The sequence below is a fragment of the Herpailurus yagouaroundi genome, unplaced genomic scaffold (assembly GCF_014898765.1).
Source record: "Herpailurus yagouaroundi ecotype Mexico unplaced genomic scaffold, PumYag 67793, whole genome shotgun sequence".
Lineage (NCBI taxonomy): Eukaryota > Metazoa > Chordata > Mammalia > Carnivora > Felidae > Herpailurus > Herpailurus yagouaroundi.
Window position 1 is genome coordinate 21,718,093 of NW_024420586.1, and position 22,656 is coordinate 21,740,748.

The 22,656-nt window shown below is 44.3% G+C and overlaps 1 protein-coding gene across 1 annotated transcript in view; it reads right to left on the bottom strand.

Moving 5' to 3' along the window:
* The window catches only part of LOC121025941 (EF-hand domain-containing family member C2-like), a 94,925-nt gene extending 72,474 nt beyond the window's left edge, over positions 1-22,451 (bottom strand). Inside the window, exon 1 of the mRNA XM_040468745.1 lies at positions 22,358-22,451. Within this exon, the coding sequence (XP_040324679.1) occupies positions 22,358-22,399 (42 nt within the window). The 5' untranslated portion in view covers positions 22,400-22,451. The remainder of the gene's footprint in view (positions 1-22,357) is intronic.
* Positions 22,452-22,656: the final 205 nt, after the last annotated feature.

The following is a 22,656-nucleotide window of genomic DNA, read 5'->3' on the forward strand; positions in this document are numbered from 1 at the left end:
AGAGAGAGAGAGAGAGAGAAAGGGAGGGAGAGAGAGAATCTTAAGCGGGCTCTTTGCCCAGTGTGGAGCCCGACGTGGGGCTCGATCCCACGACTGTGAGATCATGACCTGAGCTGAAATCAAGAGTCGTACGCACAACCGACTGAGCCACCCGGGTGTCCTGTGTCTTAGCGGTTTTAAAAGGCAAACCACATCTCCCATAGCTTACTTTTGCCCATGACAAAATGCATATTCGAGTGGCAAAAACAAATTCTGATCAATCCTTACCCAGAAAGCTGTGTCACCTTTTCAGTTCATTTTAGCAAGTTCGAAACTTTGAAAAGAGGAATAAACCCAACGCTCCGCGCTGTTTAAAACCGTTAAAAATAACTGAATGCAAGTGAACATTTAGAACATTAGTTTGCTAATTGGTCGATTCTACTTATTTGCTAAGAATGCGAACAGGGAAGGAAAAAAAGTCTTCCACTTCAGAGTAAAAATGCAATGGTTTTCCCACAGAAGTTATTTTCACCAACGCAGAAAATAAAAGCATTTCCTCATTAAAACAAACGTAACTGGAAATTCCTCAGAGCTGGGCAGAGAGAGAAAGGCCTGGACGATACTACCAAGGGTTGGCAAAGATGGGGGCCAACATCAACTCGCATGCACCTGCTAGTAAGAAAGGAGATAATCCCTCTGGGGAGAGGTCCAGCAATACCTAGGAATGTGAAAAGTCTATATGCCCTCTGGCCTAAGAAATCCATTCCCAAATATCCTTTGCCCCTGTGCACAAGGAGCTAAATATAAATAATAAAGGAATATACATAACAAATGAATGTAAACAGAGGCGCCTGGGTGGCTCAGCTGGTTAAGCGCCTGACTCTTAATATCAGCTCAGAGTGTGATCCTGTGGTCGTGGGATTGAGCCCCAGCAGCGTGAAGCCTGCTTGGGATTCTCTCTCTCCCTCTCACTCTGCCCCTCCCCAACTCACGCGTGTGCGCTCTCTTGCTCGCTCTCAAAATATTTTACAGAATAGGGGCGCCTGGGTGGCGCAGTCGGTTAAGCGTCCGACTTCAGCCAGGTCACGATCTCGCGGTCCGTGAGTTCGAGCCCCGCGTTGGGCTCTGGGCTGATAGCTTAGAGCCTGGAGCCTGTTTCCGATTCTGTGTCTCCCTCTCTCTCTGCCCCTCGCCCATTCATGCTCTGTCTCTCTCTGTCCCAAAAATAAATAAACGTTGAAAAAAAAATATTTTACAGAATAAACAAATGTAAGTATTTATTGTAGCAGATGGCGTATCATATAACGAACATTCATCCGCGGCCCTGAATTTAAAGAAAAATTTCAGATCACAATGAAGCCCTCTCTCACGCCCCTGCCTCTCCATCCAGAGATAACCATTATCCCGAATTTGCTGCTTCAGCTTTAACATTTTGCCAGGATTGTATACAGCCAGGGCAACGGCTGTTTGCGAAAGCATGATGCACTGGTGAACAGAAGAAGATATCTGCAAATCTCCTCCTTGATGAGGGGTTAATGTCCAAAAATGTACGAAGAACTCATACAACTCAAGAGCGCAAAGACAAATGATACAGTGGGGAAAAAATGGGCAGGGGATCTCAACAGGTATTTTTTTTTTTAACATTTTATTTTTTGAGAAAGCACGAGCACGCACACACAGGCACGAACGAGTGGGGGAAGGACAGAGAGGAGAGGGCTGTCATCACAGAGCCTAAAATGTGGGGCTCGAACTCACCAACCGGGGGATCGCGACCTGAGCCGGAGTCAGACACTTGACCGACTGAGCTACCCAGATGCCCCTGAACAGGTATCATCCTAAAGGAGACACACAGATCGCCAACAGACCCAAGAAGGGATGCTCAACATCACTCATCATCAGGGAAATGCAAACCAGAAACACGAGATATCACCCCACACCTGCTGGAACAGCTATGATCAAAAAGACAAGAAATAACAAGTGCTGGTGACAACGTGGAGAAAAGGGACCCCTCCCGCACTGCTGGTGGGAAGGTTCCTCAAAAAAATTAAACCCAGAACTACCACACAATCAGACAGTTCTTCCGGGTTTTTATCTGAAAAAGGCACAGCTCACAAAGATACATGCACCTCTATGTTCACGGCAGCATTATTGACAATAGCCTCTAAGACATGATAAAAACCAAAGTGTCCACCAATGAGTCAATGGATAAAGGAAATGTGATACACACACACACACACACACACACACACACACACTTGAAATATTATTCATCCGTAAAAAAAGAATGGAATCTTGCCATTTGTGACAACATATAAGGACCTTGAGGAAACTATGCCAAGTGAAATAGGACAGAAAAAGAAATACCATATAATCTCACTTACATGTAGAATCTTAAAGATTCTTAAAGATTCTTAAAGCGCGAGCGAACATGAGCGGTGGAGGGGGAAAGAGAGGAGGAGACACAGAATCCAAAGCGGGCTCTGGGCTCTGAGCTGTCAACAAGACCCCGATGTGGGGCTCGAACCCACGAACCCTGAGATCATGACCTGAGCCGAGGTCGGACACTCAACCAACTGAGCCACCCAGGCGCCACCCCAGGCAAACGTCTTAGTGAATGACGAAGTGAGGACTGTACTATCCTCAGATCCAGGGCTCCCTGGTATCTCAACTCCTCGGGTCCCACCCCGCTTATAAGGCCCCTACTGGAAAGCCGGCAGCCAGGCTCAGACTGCCCTTGATGCTTTACATCAAATTAATAGCCGATCCCCCCAACCCCACTTCCTAGTTGCTAAAGGTGGGAAGATCAATTTTATCACATGCTCGGATGGACTGCTGGATAATCAATAAGCTGCCAGGGCCCCTGTAGAAACCACAAAGCTAAGCCAAACTGAGAAGCAGGCTCTAGCGTCACGAGTTGTTCATCCATCTATACTCTTTCCCTTCAGGGCTCCAGGACATCAGAGGCTCGCTGTTTCTTTTTAGGCTGCCCGGCAAAGCCCAGATGCTTCACAAGCCCGCGACAAAGGCAGGAAGAATGAGGTGCTTGGAAAGCACCATTCCTGTAGCCATAACAGCTAACGTGCCTAGCATTGCTTTAAGTACTTTATTTCTTCTTTATTTAAGAGACAGACGGAGAGCAAGCGAGCAGGGGATGGCAGAGGGAGAGAGAATCTTAAGCAGACTCGACACTCAGCACGGAGCCCAACACGGGGCTCGATCTCATGACCTCGGATCATGACCTGAGCCAAAAATCAAGAGTCGAGACGCTCAACCCACTGAGCCACCCTTGTTTTAAGGCACGCCCCTGTTTTAAGTACTTTAAAAGCATTAAATCCTTTTAATTCTCAGAGTGAATCTCTGAGTATGCGTTATCGTTACTATTTGATAGATGGGGATCCTCAGACACAGGGAGTTTAGGTCATTTGCCCAAGGTCACTCACTAGTGTAAGGGCTTAACCCAGGATGCACGCTCACTGCCTGAGCCTTTAAACGCTGGGCCCTGCACGTGTCGTGCGTCTTAGAGAAAAGCAAAGGACTTCCCCTTGTTTCCATCATCAAGGCTGAATGAATACCTTTCCTTCTGACAAACATAACAAGGCAAATGACCACCATGACCGTAAACAGATGGGATAAGGAGACCGTAAACTTAATAGCTGATATCACTACCTTTTCCTTACAAGCAGGACAGGTGTGAGAGAGTGCTATAGAACGCCTTTCCCAGTCATCAGTGGTTACGGGAAATTTCAGGACTGAGAGAGCCAGCTCATATTTTATATTATATATATATATATATATATATATACACACACACACATACATATACACGTGCATACACACATGTACATATATATACATATACACACATACATATACATTTTATATATATACATATATACATATACATTATATATATACACACATATATATGTATATATTTTAATGTTTAATTATTTCTGATAAAGAGAGAGACAGAACATGAGCAGGGTAAGGGGAGAGAGAGAGGGAGACACAGAACCCGAAGCAGGCTCCAGGCTGTGTGTGTCAGCACAGAGCCTGATGTGGGGCCGGAACCCACGAACCATGAGATCGTGACCTGAGCCGAAGTGGGAAGCTTAACCGACGAAGCCACCCAGGCGTCCCATATTTAATATAGTTTTTAAATGTTTATTTTTGAGACAGCGAGACAGGCAGACTGTGAGTGGGGGAGGGGCAGAGAGAGAGGGAAACACAGAATCCGAAGCAGGCTCCAGGCTCCGAGCTGTCGGCACAGAGCCCGATGCGGGGCTCGAACTCACGAACCTTGAGATCATGACCTGAGCCGAAGAAGGACACTTTGCCGACCGAGCCACCCGGGCGCCCCAGTACTTAATACTTTGATGTACATTAACAACAACCTACTTTTCTGTGTTTTTGAGGTTAATGGAACGTATGATCTAGAATTACTAAAACTATCATTCTTAGATATTCCTGCTTCATCAGGTTTGAGACTGGTCGGCTTCTGCCTTCATGTCATATTTATTTTAAGAATTCATTTCTCTTTTCTTGTTTTCTGTACTTTTATAGAGAAAAAAAAAGTCACTCAGTAGATGCTGTGAACCTCCCAGAGAAGATAACAACAAAATTGCCTCAGGTATAGTGGGATCTTAGGGCTCAGGAAAATAAGAGCTAAATCACTCAAAGAAACCCCAAATGTAAAAACAAAAAAGCCAAGTCAAGGAAACGTCAAACATTTTTTAAGCTAATTTTCCTCTCTTTCCAAACCTAACTTGGAAAACTGTCGTGCTCATGACTCTTAGCCATCAGCTCAGCTCAATATAATAATAAGATTGGTGTTACATATGTAACATCGGCATGTGTGTGCGTGCGTGTGTGTGTGTGTGTGTGTGTGTGTGTGTATTTATTCTGAGAGGGAGAGAGAGCGAGCGAGCACAAGCAGGGGAGGGGCAGAGAGAGAGAGAGAGAAAGAAAATCCTAAGCAGGCTCTATGCTGTCACTGCAGAGCCCAACGCGGGGCTCAATCCCACAAACCTGAGCCAAAAATCAAGAGTTGGACGCTCAACAGACTGAGCCACCCAAGCATCCTGGTTTTACATATTTAATAATGTATTTTAATCAGTAGAGTGGAAAATAAAATTTAAGTCAGTAAGATCTAAAGAGATGCACAGCCCCTTCCTCAAAAAACTCTGGTAGTTTTTCCCTAAATAATTAAACCCCAAGCACCAATCAGTAAAAACAATTCTAATAACTTCCCCAAAAGTCAGGTAAAACTGTCAGCTTATTGTAGTTGATTAGTACATCCATTCCCAAATTGCTTCTCCCTTGCTGGTCCCCTTTTGGAAGCCAGGAAAGACAAAACACTCCACTTGTTTCCTCAGCCTCCTTTTCAGAAGTCTGTTCTGGGAGTCTGGAAAAGGCTTTTTTCCCACTTGAGCCAAGGGACAAATGCAAGTGACGCTGCTCCTAGCTCACCTTTTCTTGCCTTGAGATGCATATGTGATGGCTGGAGCTACAGCAGCCCCGCTGAGATCACGAGGAGAAAGGTGGGGAGGATCCCAGAGATGCTGGCTCAAAGTGGAGCCTTTAAATGAATGCCAGCAGCCACCTACCTCCAGACTGCCTGCTTGGTGAAAAAAATAAACCCCTGCTTGCTCTAAGCCTCTATGGGTCAAGTATTCCATTATTCACAGTAGAAAGCATTACAAACTAATACATTTAGTTTCCAAAAGTTGTGCTTGAATGTTTTGGGTTTTTTTTAAACAGAATAAGATTATTAAGTGATCCAACCGGTAATTTTCTTTATACATTGACAGAAGGAAAATTTATCACCTTCGCTGACTTAAGGGATCTACTGGGGAGAAATTCTAGAATTTATGAAGAGGGCACCTGGTTCCACTGATGAGACTAGAAGAATAGAAAAGCTAAAAGCATCTGTGAGTGGTATACACACGGGCAATGTATCTGGAGATGGAAACCAGGAGCTCATGACCTGGCCCAGTACCTTCTTTAAGGATATTATGGAAGAAAGTATACCTCAAGGGTAAAATCAGGGAGTTGTTCATGGATGGAGGTTCACGAGTGTGAGAGCCGGTGTGTGCGTGCGTTCTCACGTGTGCGTGTATGTGCGCTGGGGGTAGGGAGGCTGAAGTGAGCTCTTCCTAACTGCCAAGTTCAGCACTCCTGTAGTAACACACCATCTAGAACGGCATCCTAGGCAAGCTGAGGGTCCAAGAGGACGGCACCAAAAAAAAAAAAAAAAAAAAAAAATCAAAGAACCTGCAACACAGCACAAGAGTCACATCTGACTTCCCACCCCCTCCCCAACAATCTGACAATAGTATTTAAAAATGGGAAAGGTATAGAGACCTGAACAGAAGCGAGGGAATAGGTCCACTAAAAAGATAACCTGTAGGGGTGCTCGGGTGGCTCAGACGGTTAAACATCAGACTCTTCGATTTCGGCTCAGATCATGATCTCACGGTTTCCGGAGTTTGAGCCCTGCATCAGGCTCTCTGCTGTCAGCACAGAGCCCGCTTTGGATCCTCTGTCCTCCTCTCTCTCGGTCCTTCCCCCCCCTCTCTCTCTCTTGCTCTCTCTCTCTCAGACACAAAAATAAACATTAAAAAATATTTAAAAAAACGAGATACACTCAACATAGTGACTTGACAATTCTACACATCACGTAACTGTCACCACAGTTAAGCGTGGTCACCATGCCATTACAATATTACTGGCTGATTTCCCTATGCTGTACTTTTCATCCCTGTGACTTATTTATTTTACAAATGGAAGTTTGTACCTGTCAGTCACTATACTGTATACCAGAAACTAATATAACATTGCATGTCAACTATACTTCCATAATAAAAAATTTTTGGAAGCTATATATCGAAAAATACTATAAATAAATCAAGATGGAATCCTAAAAAAAAAAAAAGAAGAGAGACAAAGGAAAGAAACAGAAACAATATATCAGACATAAGCATTAACACATCAATAATCAGCTTAAGTGTAAATGATCTAAATACAGTAATCAAAAGAGATTTGCAGGGTGCATTTATAAAGCATCACCAACTACTTGCTATTCACAGGAAACGGATTTCAAATTCAAGGACGTAAGTCAGCTGAAAGTAAAGAATATGAAAAAAAGACACGCCAGGCAAATACCAATTGTAAGACAGCAAAAGTGGCTATATCAATACCTGATACACTAGACTGCGGGGCAAAGAGAATTACTAGAGAGAATAGAGACATTTACAAGGATAAAAGAATCGATCCACCAGAAAGACACAACAAAGTTAGATGTGTGTGCACCAAACAACAGCGCCTCAAAATGGGTGAAGCAAAACTGATAAAGTTAAGAGGAGAAATAGACAAATCCACAGTTAGAGTTGGGGACCGCAACCAACACATATGACCAACGACAGCAGGATACATACTCTTCTCAAGTGCGCCTGGAACATTCACCAACACAGACCGTATCCCGGACCCTAAGATCAGCTTTGGCAAATTTAAAAGAGTTAAAATCATAACCGCTGTATTCTCTGCTGATCATGGAATCAAACTAGAAATCGAGAACAGAAGGACAACAGGTAAAAAAGTCTCCAAATATTTGAAACTTCAACAACACTTTTAAATAGTGTATGGGTCAAAGAGGGAATCTCAAAAGTAAGTTTAGAAAACACACGGAACTGAAAGAAAATGAAAATACAACCTATCAAAATATGTGGGATGCAGCTAAAACAGCGTTGAGGAAATTGAGCACTAAATACTGGTGTCAGGAATTAGGAAAGGTCTTGGGCGCCTGGGTGGCTCAATGGGTGAAACGTCCGACTTCAGGTCAGTTCGTGATCTCATGCTTTGTGGGTTCGAGCCCCGCGTCGGGCTCTGTGCTGACAGCTTGGAGCCTGGAGCCTGCTTGGGATTCTGTGTCTCCCTCTCTCTCTGCCCCTCCCCTGTTCATGCTCTCGGTCTCTCAAAAATAAATAAGCATTAAAAAAAAAAAAGAAGAAAGAAAAAGAAATGAAGAAAGGTGTCAAATCAATACCCTACGTTCCTACTTCGAGAAACTAGAAAAAGAACAGTGAAATAAGAGCAAGCACAAAGAAGGAAATAATAAACATTAGAGCAGAAATCAGTGAAACTGATAAAAATAGGAAAACAGAGAAACATCCATCAAATACAAAATTTGTTCTTCAAAAAATACTTATTAGTGGGGTGCCTGGGTGGCTCAGTCAGTGAAGCATCTGACTCTGGCTCGGGTCATGATCTCACGGTTCGTGGGTTCGGGCCCCGTGTCGGGCTCTGTGCTGACAGCTCAGAGTCTGGAGCCTGTTTCAGATTCTGTGTCTCCCTCTCTCTCTCTGTCCCTCCCATGCGTGTGCATGTGCACTCGCTCTCTCTCAAGAATAAATTTAAAAAATTTTAAAACAAAATAATAAAAAAATACATATTAGTAAAACTAATCTCTAGCAAGACTGAAACATTATTAAAAAAGAGTTAAGATACAAATCACCAATATAAAAATGAAATAGGGGTTATCTTCACAGATGCCATGGCCATTAAAAAGATAATGAGGGAACACTCTGACCAACTTTACGCACATAAATTCAACAACTTGAAAAAACGGAACCAGGGCACCTGGGTGGCTCGGTCAGTTGAGTGTCCGACTCTTGATTTCAGCTCAGGTCACGATCCCAGGATTGTGGGATGGAGCCCTGCATCGGGCTCCGTGGTGAGCAAAGAGCCTGCTTAGGATTCATTCTCTCTCTCTCTCTCTCTCTCCCTCTCTCCCCCCCCCCCCGCCCCTTTCCCCAGCTTGTGCTCTCTCTAAAATAAAAAAAATAAAATAGGGGTACCTGGGTGGCTCAGTCGGTTGAGCGTCTGACTTCGGCTCAGGTCATGATCTCACAGTCCGTGAGTTCGAGCCCCGCGACGGGCTCTGTGCTGACAGCTCAGAGCCCGGAGCCTGCTTCGGATTCTGTGTCTCCCTCTCTCTCTGCCCCTCCCCCACTCACACTCTGTCTCTCTCTGTCTCTCTCTCTCACAAATAAATATTAAAAAAAAAATTTTTAATAAAATAAATGGAACCAATTTCTCAAAACCATAAACTACCAAATACAGTCAAGATGAAATAATCTGAATAGTAACCTCTAAAGAGCCTGAATTTATAGGGTACCTGGGTGGCTCAGTCAGCTGAGTGTCTGACTTCAACTCAGGCCATGATCTCACGGCTTGTGAGTTCGAGCCTGACACTGGGCTCTGTGGTATCAACACGGAGCCCACTTCACTTCCTGTCTGCCTCTCCCTCTGCCCCTCCCCAGCTCCTGCTTTCCGTCTCAAAAATAAACAAAAACATCAAAAAAAAAATTAAAACATGCAAATAAAATTTAAAAATAAATTAATAAAGAGCCTGAATTTATAACTAATAGCCAAAACACAATAATAAATAACTAAAGCCAAAAAGCAACCCCTATGCCCCGCTGGCTTTACTGGAGAATATTTAAACAAAAATTAGCATCAATTTTGTACACTGTCTTCCTGAAAATAAAGAGGAGGGAAGTCTCCCCAATTCATTTTATTTTTTTTTTTATTTTTTTTTTCAACGTTTATTTATTTTTGGGACAGAGAGAGACAGAGCATGAACGGGGGAGGGGCAGAGAGAGAGGGAGACACAGAATCGGAAACAGGCTCCAGGCTCTGAGCCATCAGCCCAGAGCCTGACGCAGGGCTCGAACCCACGGACCGCGAGATCATGACCTGGCTGAAGTCGGACGCTTAACCGACTGCGCCACCCAGGCGCCCCCCCCAATTCATTTTATTAAGTCAGTATTATCTTGATACCCAAACCGGAGAAACAGTTCAAAAAAAAAAACATTATTAGAAGTTCTACCCACCATGAAAGGCAAAAAAAAAAAGTAATAATGAAGGGATACTAGATGAAGGAAGAAAAGGAATTGTCCCTATTTGTAGGTGACAAGATTGTTTATGTAAAAAACAATTCACGGAATTTACAAAAAAAGAAAAATTCCTCCAACTAATAATTGAATTCAGCAGGGTCCCAGGATGCAAATCGACACACAAAGAGTCAATCACACTTCTATATACTAATGCTGGACATATGAAACAAATTTATTTTTTTAAGTTTATTTCTTTACTTTGAGAGAGAGAGAGAGAGAGTGCACAGGAGGAACAGAGAGAGAATCCCAAGCAGGCTCCACACTGTCAGCACAGAGCCCGATGCCAGGCTTGAACTCATGAACTGTGAGATCATGACCTGAGTTCTAATCAAGAGTTGGTGAAATTAACCAACTGAACCACCCAGGCACCCCATGAAACTGAAATTTAAGACACGATGTCATTTACATTCTCTCCAGAGAAAAATGAAATATGAAGCACATACAGGATCTGTGGGTTGAAAAGTACAAAATGCTGGTGAAAAAAATCAAAGACAACCTGAAGAAATGGAGAGACGTAGCAGGCTCATGGACTGGGAGACTCTATGTAGTAAAGATGCCAATTCTCCCCAAAATGATCTAGAAGTTTACTGCAATTCCTATCAAAATCCCAGCAAAGTTATTTGTAGACACAGACAAGTTTATTCTCAAATTCCTACGGAAGGTACGGGCTCTAGACCCAGAAGATACTTATGAAAGAAAAGCGGAAGGAATCACTATACCTGATATTAAGGTTTACTGTATTACCATAGTGATCAAAACGGTAGGATTGGCAGGATGGACACATAGACCAACAGAACAGAATAGAGTTTTTACAAAGGTGCAAAGCACAATTCAATAGAGGAAGGATAACCTTTTCAACAAATGGTGGAGTAATTAGATAACCGTGGACAAAATGAAAGGGATCATGACCTAAACATCACACCGTATACAAAAATCAACTGGAAATGGATCACAGCCTTGAACAGAACATGTCAAACTATGAAAATTTTAGGAAAAAACATAGGAGAAAATCTTCAGAATCCAGAGCTGGGCAGAGAGTTCTGAGACTTAACGTCAAAAGCCTGATCCATAAAAAGAAAAATTGATAAATTGGACCTCATCAAAATTAGAAACTTTTTTGCTATGCAAAGAGACAGTTAACGGGATGAAAAGACAAGCTACAGACTGGGAGAAAATATGTGCAAACCACATCTTAGACGAAGGGCTAGTATCTAGAATATATAAAGAATTCTCAAAGCTCAACAGTGAAAACACAATCCAATTAGAAACAGGCAAAAGATATAAACAGACATTTCACCAAGGTGGATACACAGATGGAAAATAAGCACATGAAAAGATATTCAACTCATACATAAGCCATCAGAGAAATGCCAATTTAAGCCCACAGTCCGATATCCCTACACTGCCTATCAGCTAAAATAAAAAATAGTGACAACACTAAATGCTGACGAGGATGTAGACAAACTACATCACTCACGTGCTGCTCTTGGGAATGTGAAATGGTACACACACTCTCAAAAATTAGCTTGGTAAGTTTGCTTTTGTTTTTTTTATAAAACTAAACATGTAATTACCGTATGACCCAGCAATTGCACTCTTGGACGTTTCTCTCAGAAAATGAGCACACGTGGGGGCGCCCGGGGGGCTCAGTCGGTTGGGCGTCCAACTTCGACTCAGGTCATGATCTCACGGTTTGTGAGTTCGAGCCCCGCGTCGGGCTCTGTGCTGACAGCTCAGAGCCTGGAACCTGCTTCAGATTCTGTGTCTCCCTCGCTCTCTGCCCCTTCCCCGCTTGTACTCTGTCTCTCGCATTGTCTCAGCAATAAACATTAAACAAAGTTTTTTTTTAAAGAAAGAAATGGAGAACAGATTAGTGGTTGCCAAGAGTCAGAGATATCAGCATGGGGGGTGGGGGAAGGGAGTTGGCAGTTGATGGGAAGGATGTGGGTGGGGGTGGGTGGGGTTATCAAAGGGCAACAGGACGGATCCCTGTGATGATGGAACTGGTCTGTATATTCCCTGTCCGGGTGACCACAGCAACCTACACATGTAATGAAACGTATAGACTAAATGCACAGACGCAAATGAGCAGAAGTAAAGCTGGGGAAACCTTTTACCTTCTAATGTTTATTTATTTATTTTTGAGGGGGGAGCGGAGAGAAAGAATCCCAAGCGGGCTTCGCACTGTTAGCACAGAGCCCAACATGGTCCTTGAACTCATGTACTGTCAGATCATGACCTGAGCCAAAATCAAGAGTCCGGACGCTTAACCCACTGAGCTACCCAGGCGCCCGAAGCTGGGGACATCTTAAGATCCGTGGGTTATCGGAACTTTACTATCTGGTTGTGCTATTATACTATAGTTTTTTGCAAAATGTTACCAATGGGAAACTGAGTAAAGGCTCCACGGGATCCCTCTTAGAACTACACGTGAACTATTATTTCTTAGAACTACACGCGAATCTAGAATTTCCTCAGCAAAAATTTCAATTAACAATAAAACCAAGGAGAGGGTCCACTTCCCTTGGTGACTAGGAAACATCCCACACAGGTGCCTTTGTATAAAGCATGAAGTATGAACATGAACACAGATGAGCAATAAAGGATTTAAGTCTCCCCAAAATGAGATGGAAATAGTCCCATAAATGATAAAACCACCATTTCCGTTTCAACTGCCAAACTCATGTGATGAACAACAGGTAGTCTAACTTAACTGTAAGCCATGTGAACCGACCTGTTCGCCCCCAAAACTCTAGGAATGGTGACCATCCCCTCCTTGGGAAAATGCCCACCTCCCACTTCCTTATGCTTCGGGGACGCCCTCCCCTCCAGAGCGGGCTCTGCCCTCTCTACGGCTCTAGTCACAGGATAAACTTCTCAGGAAGTGGCCCAAGAAATCCCTTTACATTTGCACTCGTGAGGATCTAGAATCCTGTCGTCGGGTGACTGGCCTCTTAAGGGGCCCTGCCTAAATGAATGCTCAGGGGAAAATCTGCGGCTTCCAGAAAAAGCCAAACTGGAGGCCAACGAGGAAGAGAGAAGTGTCCCTCTGCATGGCACAACGGGCCACAGGAGAGGCTTTGAGTCACAACTTGTACCTGACATTTTCATGCTCTCCCGGCCGCTTTGTGGAAGCCCATTTAAGCCACAAAAGCCAAGGACTTTCTTCCCCGCTTGTATTTACTGTTGCTAAAATAAGAAATGCTCTGGTCCGCAGCGGAAGACACAAGCAAGAAGCTGATTCCGGAGAGGATTCTCCCAAACTGCGACGATGCCTTCGGGCTTTTAGGCATGGCTGCTACAGGTGCACAGAGGCAATCGACACGCACCTTCTAAGGGTAAGGAAAGGCGACCCGAAGAGCAATCGAGCACAGTCTCTTCGGTCAGCCGAGGAATGTCACGATCACACATAAAGAACGCAAAACACAACACAGGCGACAAGCCAGTGAATGTGTGGTGTGGACACCATAGGTGCGTTGAGGGATGTGCAGATGGAGAGAGGGCTCCTACTGAAATGGTCAGGGAAGGCTTTAATGAGAAGCGGGGAGTAGAGCCAACCTGCGGGGGAAGGCTACGATCCGGATGGGAAGAGGAAAGGGAGTGACAGGATGGAGGCAAGTAAACCCATAATTGAGTGGTTCAGGGGGCACCTGGGTGGCTCAGTCGGTCAAGCGGCCGACTTCGGCTCAGGTCATGATCTCACGGTCCATGAGTTCGAGCCCCGCATCGGGCTCTGTGCTGATGGCTCGGAGCCTGGAGCCTGATTTGGATTCTGTGTCTCCCTCTCCCTCTGCCCTTCCCCCACTCAAAAATTAATAAACATTAAAAAAAATAATGGAGTGGTTTAATAATTAAGTCCAAAATATAGCCAAAGGACAGACCATGAGTATGCTGGTTTAACTGGAGTATTAGGCTTGCTTTCCACTATGGAGAGGAAGACTGCTAAGAAAAAAACAGTATTGTTTGAATTTTTTACCATAATGGTATACTCGTGTGTTACCTGTATATGAAAACACACAAACAAAGGGGCCCCTGGGTGGCTCAGTTGCTTAAGCGTCTGACTCTTGATTTCAATTCAGGTCATGATCTCATGGTTCATGAGCTCAAGTCCCACGTAGGGCTTTGCACTGACAGCACAGAGCCTGCTTGGAATTCTCTCTCTCACCCTCTCTCTCTCTGTGCCTTCCCAACTACCTCTCTCTCAGAATAAATAAACTTAAAAAAAAAAAAAACCACAAAAATATTTTAAAGAAAGGGATGCTAAGGCCGAGGAGGCATCTAGACTCACAGGTATCGAGTCTGTGGCTGGTGTGGCAAAGTTTGTGAACTCCCCAAAGCCATTATTTACTGCTTTTTGTCTTTCCCAGGTCCAAAAATAGGTGGTGAAAAATCAAGTTCCCAACACCCCTTTGGCAAAGGAGACCGTGTGACTCAAGATGTAAGGGGGAAATCTACTGGGGGTGGGGGGTGGGCAACACTTTGTTTTCTGATATAAGAGTCTTTTTGCCTCCCTCTCCTTCCTACTGGTCTTGAACATGGTTATGAGAAGTTGTGATGGCTGGAGCTGAAGCAACCACCTGGCAACCATGAGGCCACAGAGCCGGGAAAGCAAAGCCAACCTTCTAATGATGACAGAACGGAGAGATAAAAAGAGTCTGAGCCCTTCATGACATTCATCAGCCACTGCCCAAACCTAAAACCGCCACACCCCTAGAGTTCTTCCAATGAGAAAAATCGATTTGGCTTAAGCCACTGTGAGTCAGGTATTCTGTCAAGGAGAGAGCCCAAAGGATCTCTCCCAAGTGACACAGCTATAAAGCCCAGAACAGAATACAAAAGCGACCAAAGTTACATGTTTGATTCCCGAAGAGGCAGAGTGACTCTGATTCCCGAGCCCCAAATGAACAGTTAGGAATAGCGCTGGATATCTCCCATCGGTCTGTCCAGCGATTCCTTGCCACCGATTCCTTTCTTTGGCTATTTATTTTCTAACCATTTTATTGAATTATAGTTTATATACCATAAAGCTCACCCATTTAAAATACACAACTCAATGGAGTTTAACTACAATTACAAAGTTGTGCAAAGTTAGAAACACTTTCATCATCCCCAAAAGAAACCTCATTCCCATAAGCCCTCACTCCCATTTATCCCCTCCTCCCCCCGCCCACTGGCCTAGGCAACCAACCACTCATCTACTTTCTGCCTCTACAGATTTGCATATTGTGCACCTGTCACATAAATGGGATCATACAACACGCAGTCCTTTGCATACGGTGTGCAGTGTGTTTGTGAGGTTCATTCATGTCGCAGCACGTGTCAGATTGTTTAAATATTTATTTTGAGAGAGTGCGAGAGAGGGAGGGGCAGACGGAGAGGGGAAAAAGAGAATCCCAAGCAGGCTCCACGCTGTCAGCACAGAGCCTAACATGAGGCTTGATCTCATGAACCGGGAGATCAAGAACCTGAGCCAAAATGAAGAGTCGGATGCTTAACTGACTGAGCCCCCCAGGAGCCCCATGTATGGTTAGTTTTGTAGCCGAATAATATTCCATTGGATGGATAGGCCACATTTTATTTATCCGTTCATCAGCTGACGGACATCTGGCTTATTTCTACATTTTGACCATTACGAATAATGTTGTTATAAACGTTCACGTTCCCTTTTTTCTTTTTTTTTGTAGATACAGGTTTTCTTTTCTCTTGGGTATACACCTGGGCGTGCTACATCATATAGTAACTCTAGGTCTACTTTTTATGTTTTATTTATATTTGAGAGAGAGAGAGAGAGAGAGAGAGAGAGAGAGAGAAAACGCATGACAGAGCATGAGCAGGGGAGGGGCAGAGAGAGACGGAGACAGAATCCGAAGCAGGCTCCAGGCTCTGAGCTGTCAGTAGAACCCGACACAGGGCTCAAACCCATGAGCAGCGAGATCATGACCTAACCCGAAGTCGGCTGCTTAACTGATAGAGCCACCCAGGCACCCCAGTAACTATCCGTTTCAACTTTTGTCAAACCGCAGACCTTTCCATGGCAGCAACACGATTTTATATTCCTACCAGCAACACGCGAGGATTCCAGTATCTCCACATCTGTCACCACTTGTTACTGTCTTTTTTTGTTATACCCGTCCTAGGCGGTATAGAGTAATAATAGCGCACCGGGGCTCTGATTTGCATTTTCCTAATGACTACTGATATTGAGCATCTTTCCATGGGTTCACTGGCTATTTGCAAAGGTTTTCTGAAGCAAGGTCTATTCAGATCCTGTGCTCATTTTTAGATATATATACTTTGCAGGTATTTTCTCCCATATTGTAGGCAGCCTGTTTACTTTTTCAGTCGTTTCTTTTGAAGCACAACTTTGGCTATTTATTGCAGCAATACTCATGATAGCAAAAGACTGGGGAAAAAAATGCAACTACACATCAAAAGGGGATGCGTTGAGTAAACTCTGGTATGTGCACACAACAGAGGACTACGCAGCTGCGAATGGGGTATACACCATTATAATTTGCTGTTTTAAAACAAAAAAATAAAAAATGGAAGTTTTGGGTTAAGTCACTTAGAGAGAGAAGGGGGGAGATACCAAGATTAAAGGAACAGGGATAAAAGCTGTACTTGTCTAAATGCACCTCACTTTGTAAATTTGACTTTGAAACCCTATAAATGTTTTCATTTTACACCATAATAAAACAAAGTTCTTAAAGTTAAAAAGCAACAGCAAAACAGAACAAACAAACCTAACTGGGTACTGAGCTGGTGACCTAACCATAATTATCAGGAATCATTTCAGTGAAATTAAAACCCACTGGGGCACCTGGGCGGCTCGGTTGGTTAAGCATCAGACTTCGGCTCAGGTCATGATCTTGTGGTTCGTGAGTTCGAGCCCCACATCGAGCTCTGTGAGGACAACTCGGAGCCTGGAGCCTGCTTCGGATTCCGTGTCTCCCTCTCTCTCTGCCCCTTCCCCGCTCACACTCTGTGTCTCTCTCGGTCTCAAAAATAAACAAACATTAAAAAAAATTTTTTTTTAAAAAAACAGTAATTTGGGGCACCTGGGTGGCTCAGTCAGTTAGTTAAGCATCTGACTTTGGCTCAGGTCATAATCTCAAGGTTCACGGGTTTGAGCCCCGTGTAGGGCTCTATACTGATGGCTCAGAGCCTGGAGCCTGCTTCAGATTTTGTGTCTCCTTCTCTCTCTGCTCCTCCCCTACTTGCACTCTGTCTCTCAAAAATAAATGTCAAAAAAAAATAATAATAACTTGACCATACATTCCTAATGTGATATATAAAACAAAACAACTACAAAGATATCTGAAACCATTTCAAAACTCAAATTGTTAATAATGTTATTATTGATCAGGAACTATTATATAGATGTATATCCTTATGGTAGGATAAAGTAAGAAAATAATTATGCTAACATCCTTATGAATCAAGATTCTCAATATAAGTAAAAGATAAATACAGAATCAAAGAAGTTAAATAAAAACCTTATAATCCTTCATTTGCATTGGAAATATCAGTTTGGATTCATGTTGTATTTTATCTGTAAAAATGTATGCATATTTTCTAGCCTTGTTTTAAGAGAATGAAAATTCGAGCCACAGGCTGGGAGACAATATTTGCTAAGCACATATCCAACAATGGACTTGTATCCAGAATGTTTAAAGAACTCTCAAAACTCAGGACACCTGGGTGGCTCAGTCGGCTGAGCATCGAACTTTTGATTTCAGCTCAGGTCATGACCTCCAGGTTGGAAGGTTCGAGCCCCACGTTGGACTTTGCGTTGACAGCACAGAGCCTGCTTGGGATCCTGTCTCCCTCCCTCTCTCTCTCTCTCTCAAAATAAACTTTAAACAAATAAGTCTTAGGCTAGGTTTTTATTGCTATCGCTTTGCCATATGGTTTCAGTAACTTATTTAACACTGTCAATGTGTTTTCATGGTGTAAACAGCATTAATTAAAATGAATTTACAACCTTCATTTAAAGTAAATCAGCTGAGCCTACTTTTTTTTTTTCAACGTTTATTTATTTTTGGGACAGAGAGAGACAGAGCATGAACGGGGGAGGGGCAGAGAGAGAGGGAGACACAGAATCGGAAGCAGGCTCCAGGCTCTGAGCCATCAGCCCAGAGCCTGACGCGGGGCTCGAACTCACGGACCGCGAGATCGTGACCTGGCTGAAGTCGGACGCTTAACCGACTGCGCCACCCAGGCGCCCCGAGCCTACTTTTTAAAAAAGTAAACCCTATCTCAGATTAAAACCGTTATTGAACAGAAATGTATTATGCTGCCTTATGAAATTTTTTAATGTATAAAAAGGAAAGAAACGTAAGTAAGCTAAGCTTGATCGCGTATTTGCTTTTCAAGAAAAACTGGTCATTTTTAGTTTTAAATAGGAAGGAAAACGACTTTTGCTCATCCCATGTACCACATATCATACCTTACTAGGGCCCTCTACGGTAGAAACTATAAGAGGATTTTTAGGTCTACGTGGATAAGGGAAACAGGGGAAAGAATCAAGTAGGAAATTTTACAGTAAAGAAAAAGCCCCTAAAGTTTCCTCTACGATGCTCCCCACCTTCCATTACAGTTGGCATCCTTTGCGGGAAAGGGAAAACCACACAGATCAGGTAAGTGGACTGAAATCAACAAATCCACGGAAACTGACTAGCCTTTACAGAGAAGAGACCATTATTACTGGATCATTTCATCAACAATTCATGGATCATGCTATCATACCATGGGCTGTACAAATCACTTGTACACAGGAGTCCCCCCAGAGCTGAAAAGGTAAAAAGATTCAGATCTCGGATGATCACAATGTCTTTGAACTAGATAAAGGTGATCGTCACAAAACATTTGGTGAAGGCATCAAATGCCACTGAATGGTAGGTACACTTTAAAATTGTTAGTGGTTGGGGCGCCTGGGTGGCACAGTCGGTTGGGCGTCCGACTTCAACCAGGTCACGATCTCGCGGTCCGTGAGTTCGAGCCCCGCGTCGGGCTCTGGGCTGATGGCTCAGAGCCTGGAGCCTGTTTCGGATTCTGGGTCTCCCTCTCTCTCTGCCCCTCCCCCGTTCATGCTCTGTCTCTCTCTGTCCCAAAAATAAATAAAGGTTGAAAAAAAAAATTTAAATGCAGCCATGTGATTTGGACACAGACAAGGACGCCCAATATACAAATAGTGATTTCTTAAATGACAGCCCGAGGTACCTAGTAAGTATATGGTCATTCCCTAAAACGTGCGCGCACCCGCGCGTGCTCGCACGCACACGCTCCTACTGGTCTGAGGCATCAAGTAAATACTTTTTTTCAAATACACTAGCGCATCTAGAAGCGGACCCACGTGTATTTGGATCCCTATGGCAGAGAAGTAGAGAAACTGTGTTAAAAAGACAAGACAGCAGGCCCTAAATGGAGCCGATCATGCTAAGCCCCAGGTCACGAACTAAAACTTAACTTACAGTTTGGGCTATCCCAGAAAGAGAATCTTAAACCAGCCAATCATGAATCTCCCGATCAGCACTAGTTACGTAATCTGTCACCCCGTAAAAAGAAAATAACTTAATGGTAACCAATTCAATTTTTGCCTAGTATAACGTTCCCCTTCTGCCTATGAAACGTCTTGGTCCTCCCGGGACAGCTCTTCAGAGCTCTTTTCTGTCTGCTCAACTGGATGCTGTCCATTCACGAATCAATTGAATTGTATCCTTGAACAAATGGTTCTGGGTCAACTGAATATCCATATGGGAAAAAATACAACCTGACCGCCTACTTCTTTTCTCTCTCTCTCTCTCTCTCTCTCTCTCTCACACACACACACACACACACACACACACGGACACATTTTTACTAGTTAGATTAGAAATCTAAATGTCAAAGGTAAGGGGCACCTGGGTCGCTCGCTCAGTCGATTAAGTGTCCAACTCTCAGTTTCAGCTCAGGTCACGATCTCCCGGTTTTGAGAGTTCGAGCCCCGTGGCGGGCTCTGCACTGACAGTGCGGAGCCTCCTTGGGATTCTCTCTCTCCCCGACCCTCCTCTGCTCGCGCTGTTTATGTCTCTCTCAAAAATAAATGGACAAACACAAAACTAAATAAATGTGAAAGGTAAAAACAAAATTTCCAACAGATAACACAGAAAAATACCATGAACTTGGCATAAGGAGCAATTTCTTCAAGAGGAAACAAAACCACTAATCTAAAGGAAAAATTACTCATCAAACACACCACTAAGTGAAAACGCCAACCACAGACAAGAAGAGGTTTACAACACAGATGTCTGACAGAAAGAGTCCTACCCAAAACCTACAGAAGAAAAAAGGGGGGGGGGAGGGGAGAGGCAACCTAGTAGAAAATTAGACAAGACATACACAGACACTACACAAAAGAGAAATGACCAATAAAGGTGTAAATTCGTGCTCAAGTTCCTTAGGAATCAGGTTGGGTGCAGACGGATACTAGAGTTTCGCTACACTCGCCGATCAAAATAAGTAAAACGTGAAAGACCAACAATATCGAGTGTTAGAATGTGGAGAGACAGGAACATAAAACGCCAGTGGATATTTAAAACGGCAGACGCACTTTGATAGTGTGTACTAAAGCTGAACGAATAAAAACCGTATGATCTAGCGATTGTACCAACAGACGTGAACAACCTCTTCTTAATAACCCCAAACATACCAAATCTCTTCTCAAGACTAAAAGGAGTATATAAATGTCATACTCACACAATGGAATACGAAAGAGCAATGAAAATGTGCAAATGACCTCCACAGACAGCCGCATTAACAAATCTCACAAACAATACTGAGCTTCAAAAAACTCAAGTCACAAAAGGACACCAGACATTTATGAAAAGCAAACAAAACTTAACTATAGGCACGGGCAGCCAGGATGGTTAACTCTGGACAGTAGGAAAGGGGTAATGACCAGAAAGGGGGATACGTAGGGTTGCCACGTAAAACAGAAGATGTTCAGGGGCGCCTGGGTGGGTCAGTCGGTTAAGCATCCAACTCTCCATTTCGGCTCAGGTTTTGATCTCGCGGTGCAGGAGTTCGAGCCCCACATCCGGCTCTGCACTGACAGTGTAGAGCCTGCTTGGGATTCTCTTGCGCTCTCTCTGCTCCCCTCCTGCTCATGCATGCACCTGCTCGTGTGTGTGCACGTGCTATCTCTAATAAACTTAAAAATACACATATATAAGATGTTCAGTTAAATTTGAATTTGAAACAAACACAAATAATCTTTTAGTATAAGCAGGTCCCATGCAGTATTGGGGACATATATTTGAATTTGCTAAATCCAGCAACGCCCGGTGAGGGAGAGGCTTTTGGAATACTAGTAATATTTTGTTTCTTGAGGTTCGTTTTGTGATCATCCCATTACTTACAATTTTTATCAAAACTACTCTGACGCAGTGTGCTTCTTTACTTCTGGAATTTTTTTTTTTCATGCCCTGCCTCTCTGGGGTCTGTCTTACCTGTGTGGCTGGCTTCCTCTCAGCAAAGGGCAATGCTAGGCTGGAACGCCAGCCCCTACCCCCTCAGCCAAAAAAAAAAAAAAAAATGCACAAACCAGTGCAAGCTGGTCCGGCCAACTGACCCGTGGAGGTCAGAATCCGGTGGCCCGAAGCTCCAAAGAAAACTGGGACTTGAAGGACCAACAACTTGGAAAGACACTTCCGAATCCATAAAGTCAAAAGGGTTTATCTCGCTTTGAAATGAACGCCTCCCAATTCCAAACAAAGAGAAAAACACCTCCAAGCTTGGATGCTTCCCGCTATAAAGTTTAGGATCAAATTTCACAGGCCGGTGGAATAAACCGTTTCCTACTTGTCCCCGGCAGCCTCAGAGCGCCAGGTTTCTTCGCTTTAGTAACAGTAACTGTGTTTCTTTCACACAGGGTATATTAAAGTCAGCGCCTAGGCACCTACGCTGTGAAGCCAGGCTGCCTGGAAGAAACCCAATTTCACACTGAAACTGGGTAGCTCCGGCCTGTGAGTGAGTGACTCATCGCTCTGTGCCTCGGTTTCTTCAACTGTAAAATGGGAATAAAGATAATAGCTACGCATCAAATGGCGCGTCGGGTGACTAAAGGACAACACCTGGCACTCCTTAAATGCGTAACGATGATTGTTATCACTGTCACTACCACTGGCTACCTTGGCGGGTCCTGCCAAATAAAGACTCTCCTTATGTATCTAATGTAGTTAAAGCATCCAGATGCCAGTGGAGAGACGGGGAGGGGGACGCAGAGAGTAAGGGTTTCACCAGCCTACAAAGTTTGGTGCGAGTTGTGCCCAATCCACAGGTCGAACAGCAGCGGGAGGGCTGAGTAGGGTCCGGGGAGGTGACCACACCTGGGCCCCAGACTCTGGCCAGGACCTCTGACCTCGGGCGCCCTCACTACTCACATTGCGGTTGAAGCTGTTGCCAAGCAGCAGCGGCAGGGCCATGGCTCTCGCCGTCCGAGGGTTAAGGGGCCGAGAAGACGGGGTCCTGAAGGTAGCAGCAGCTTTGTTTAAACCCCCCCTTCGTTACCTAGAAACGGGAGGCGGCGTCACGGAAGGAGGAGGAGCTGCAGCAGGCGGGAGCCCTGCGGGAGCGGTAGGGGCGGGGCCGGGCGGAATGGGGCGGGGCCGGGGCCGGGGCGGGGCCGGGCTGGAAGCTTCGCGAGCGCTCCTCCTCCCCCGCCCACCCTCACCCACCCAGC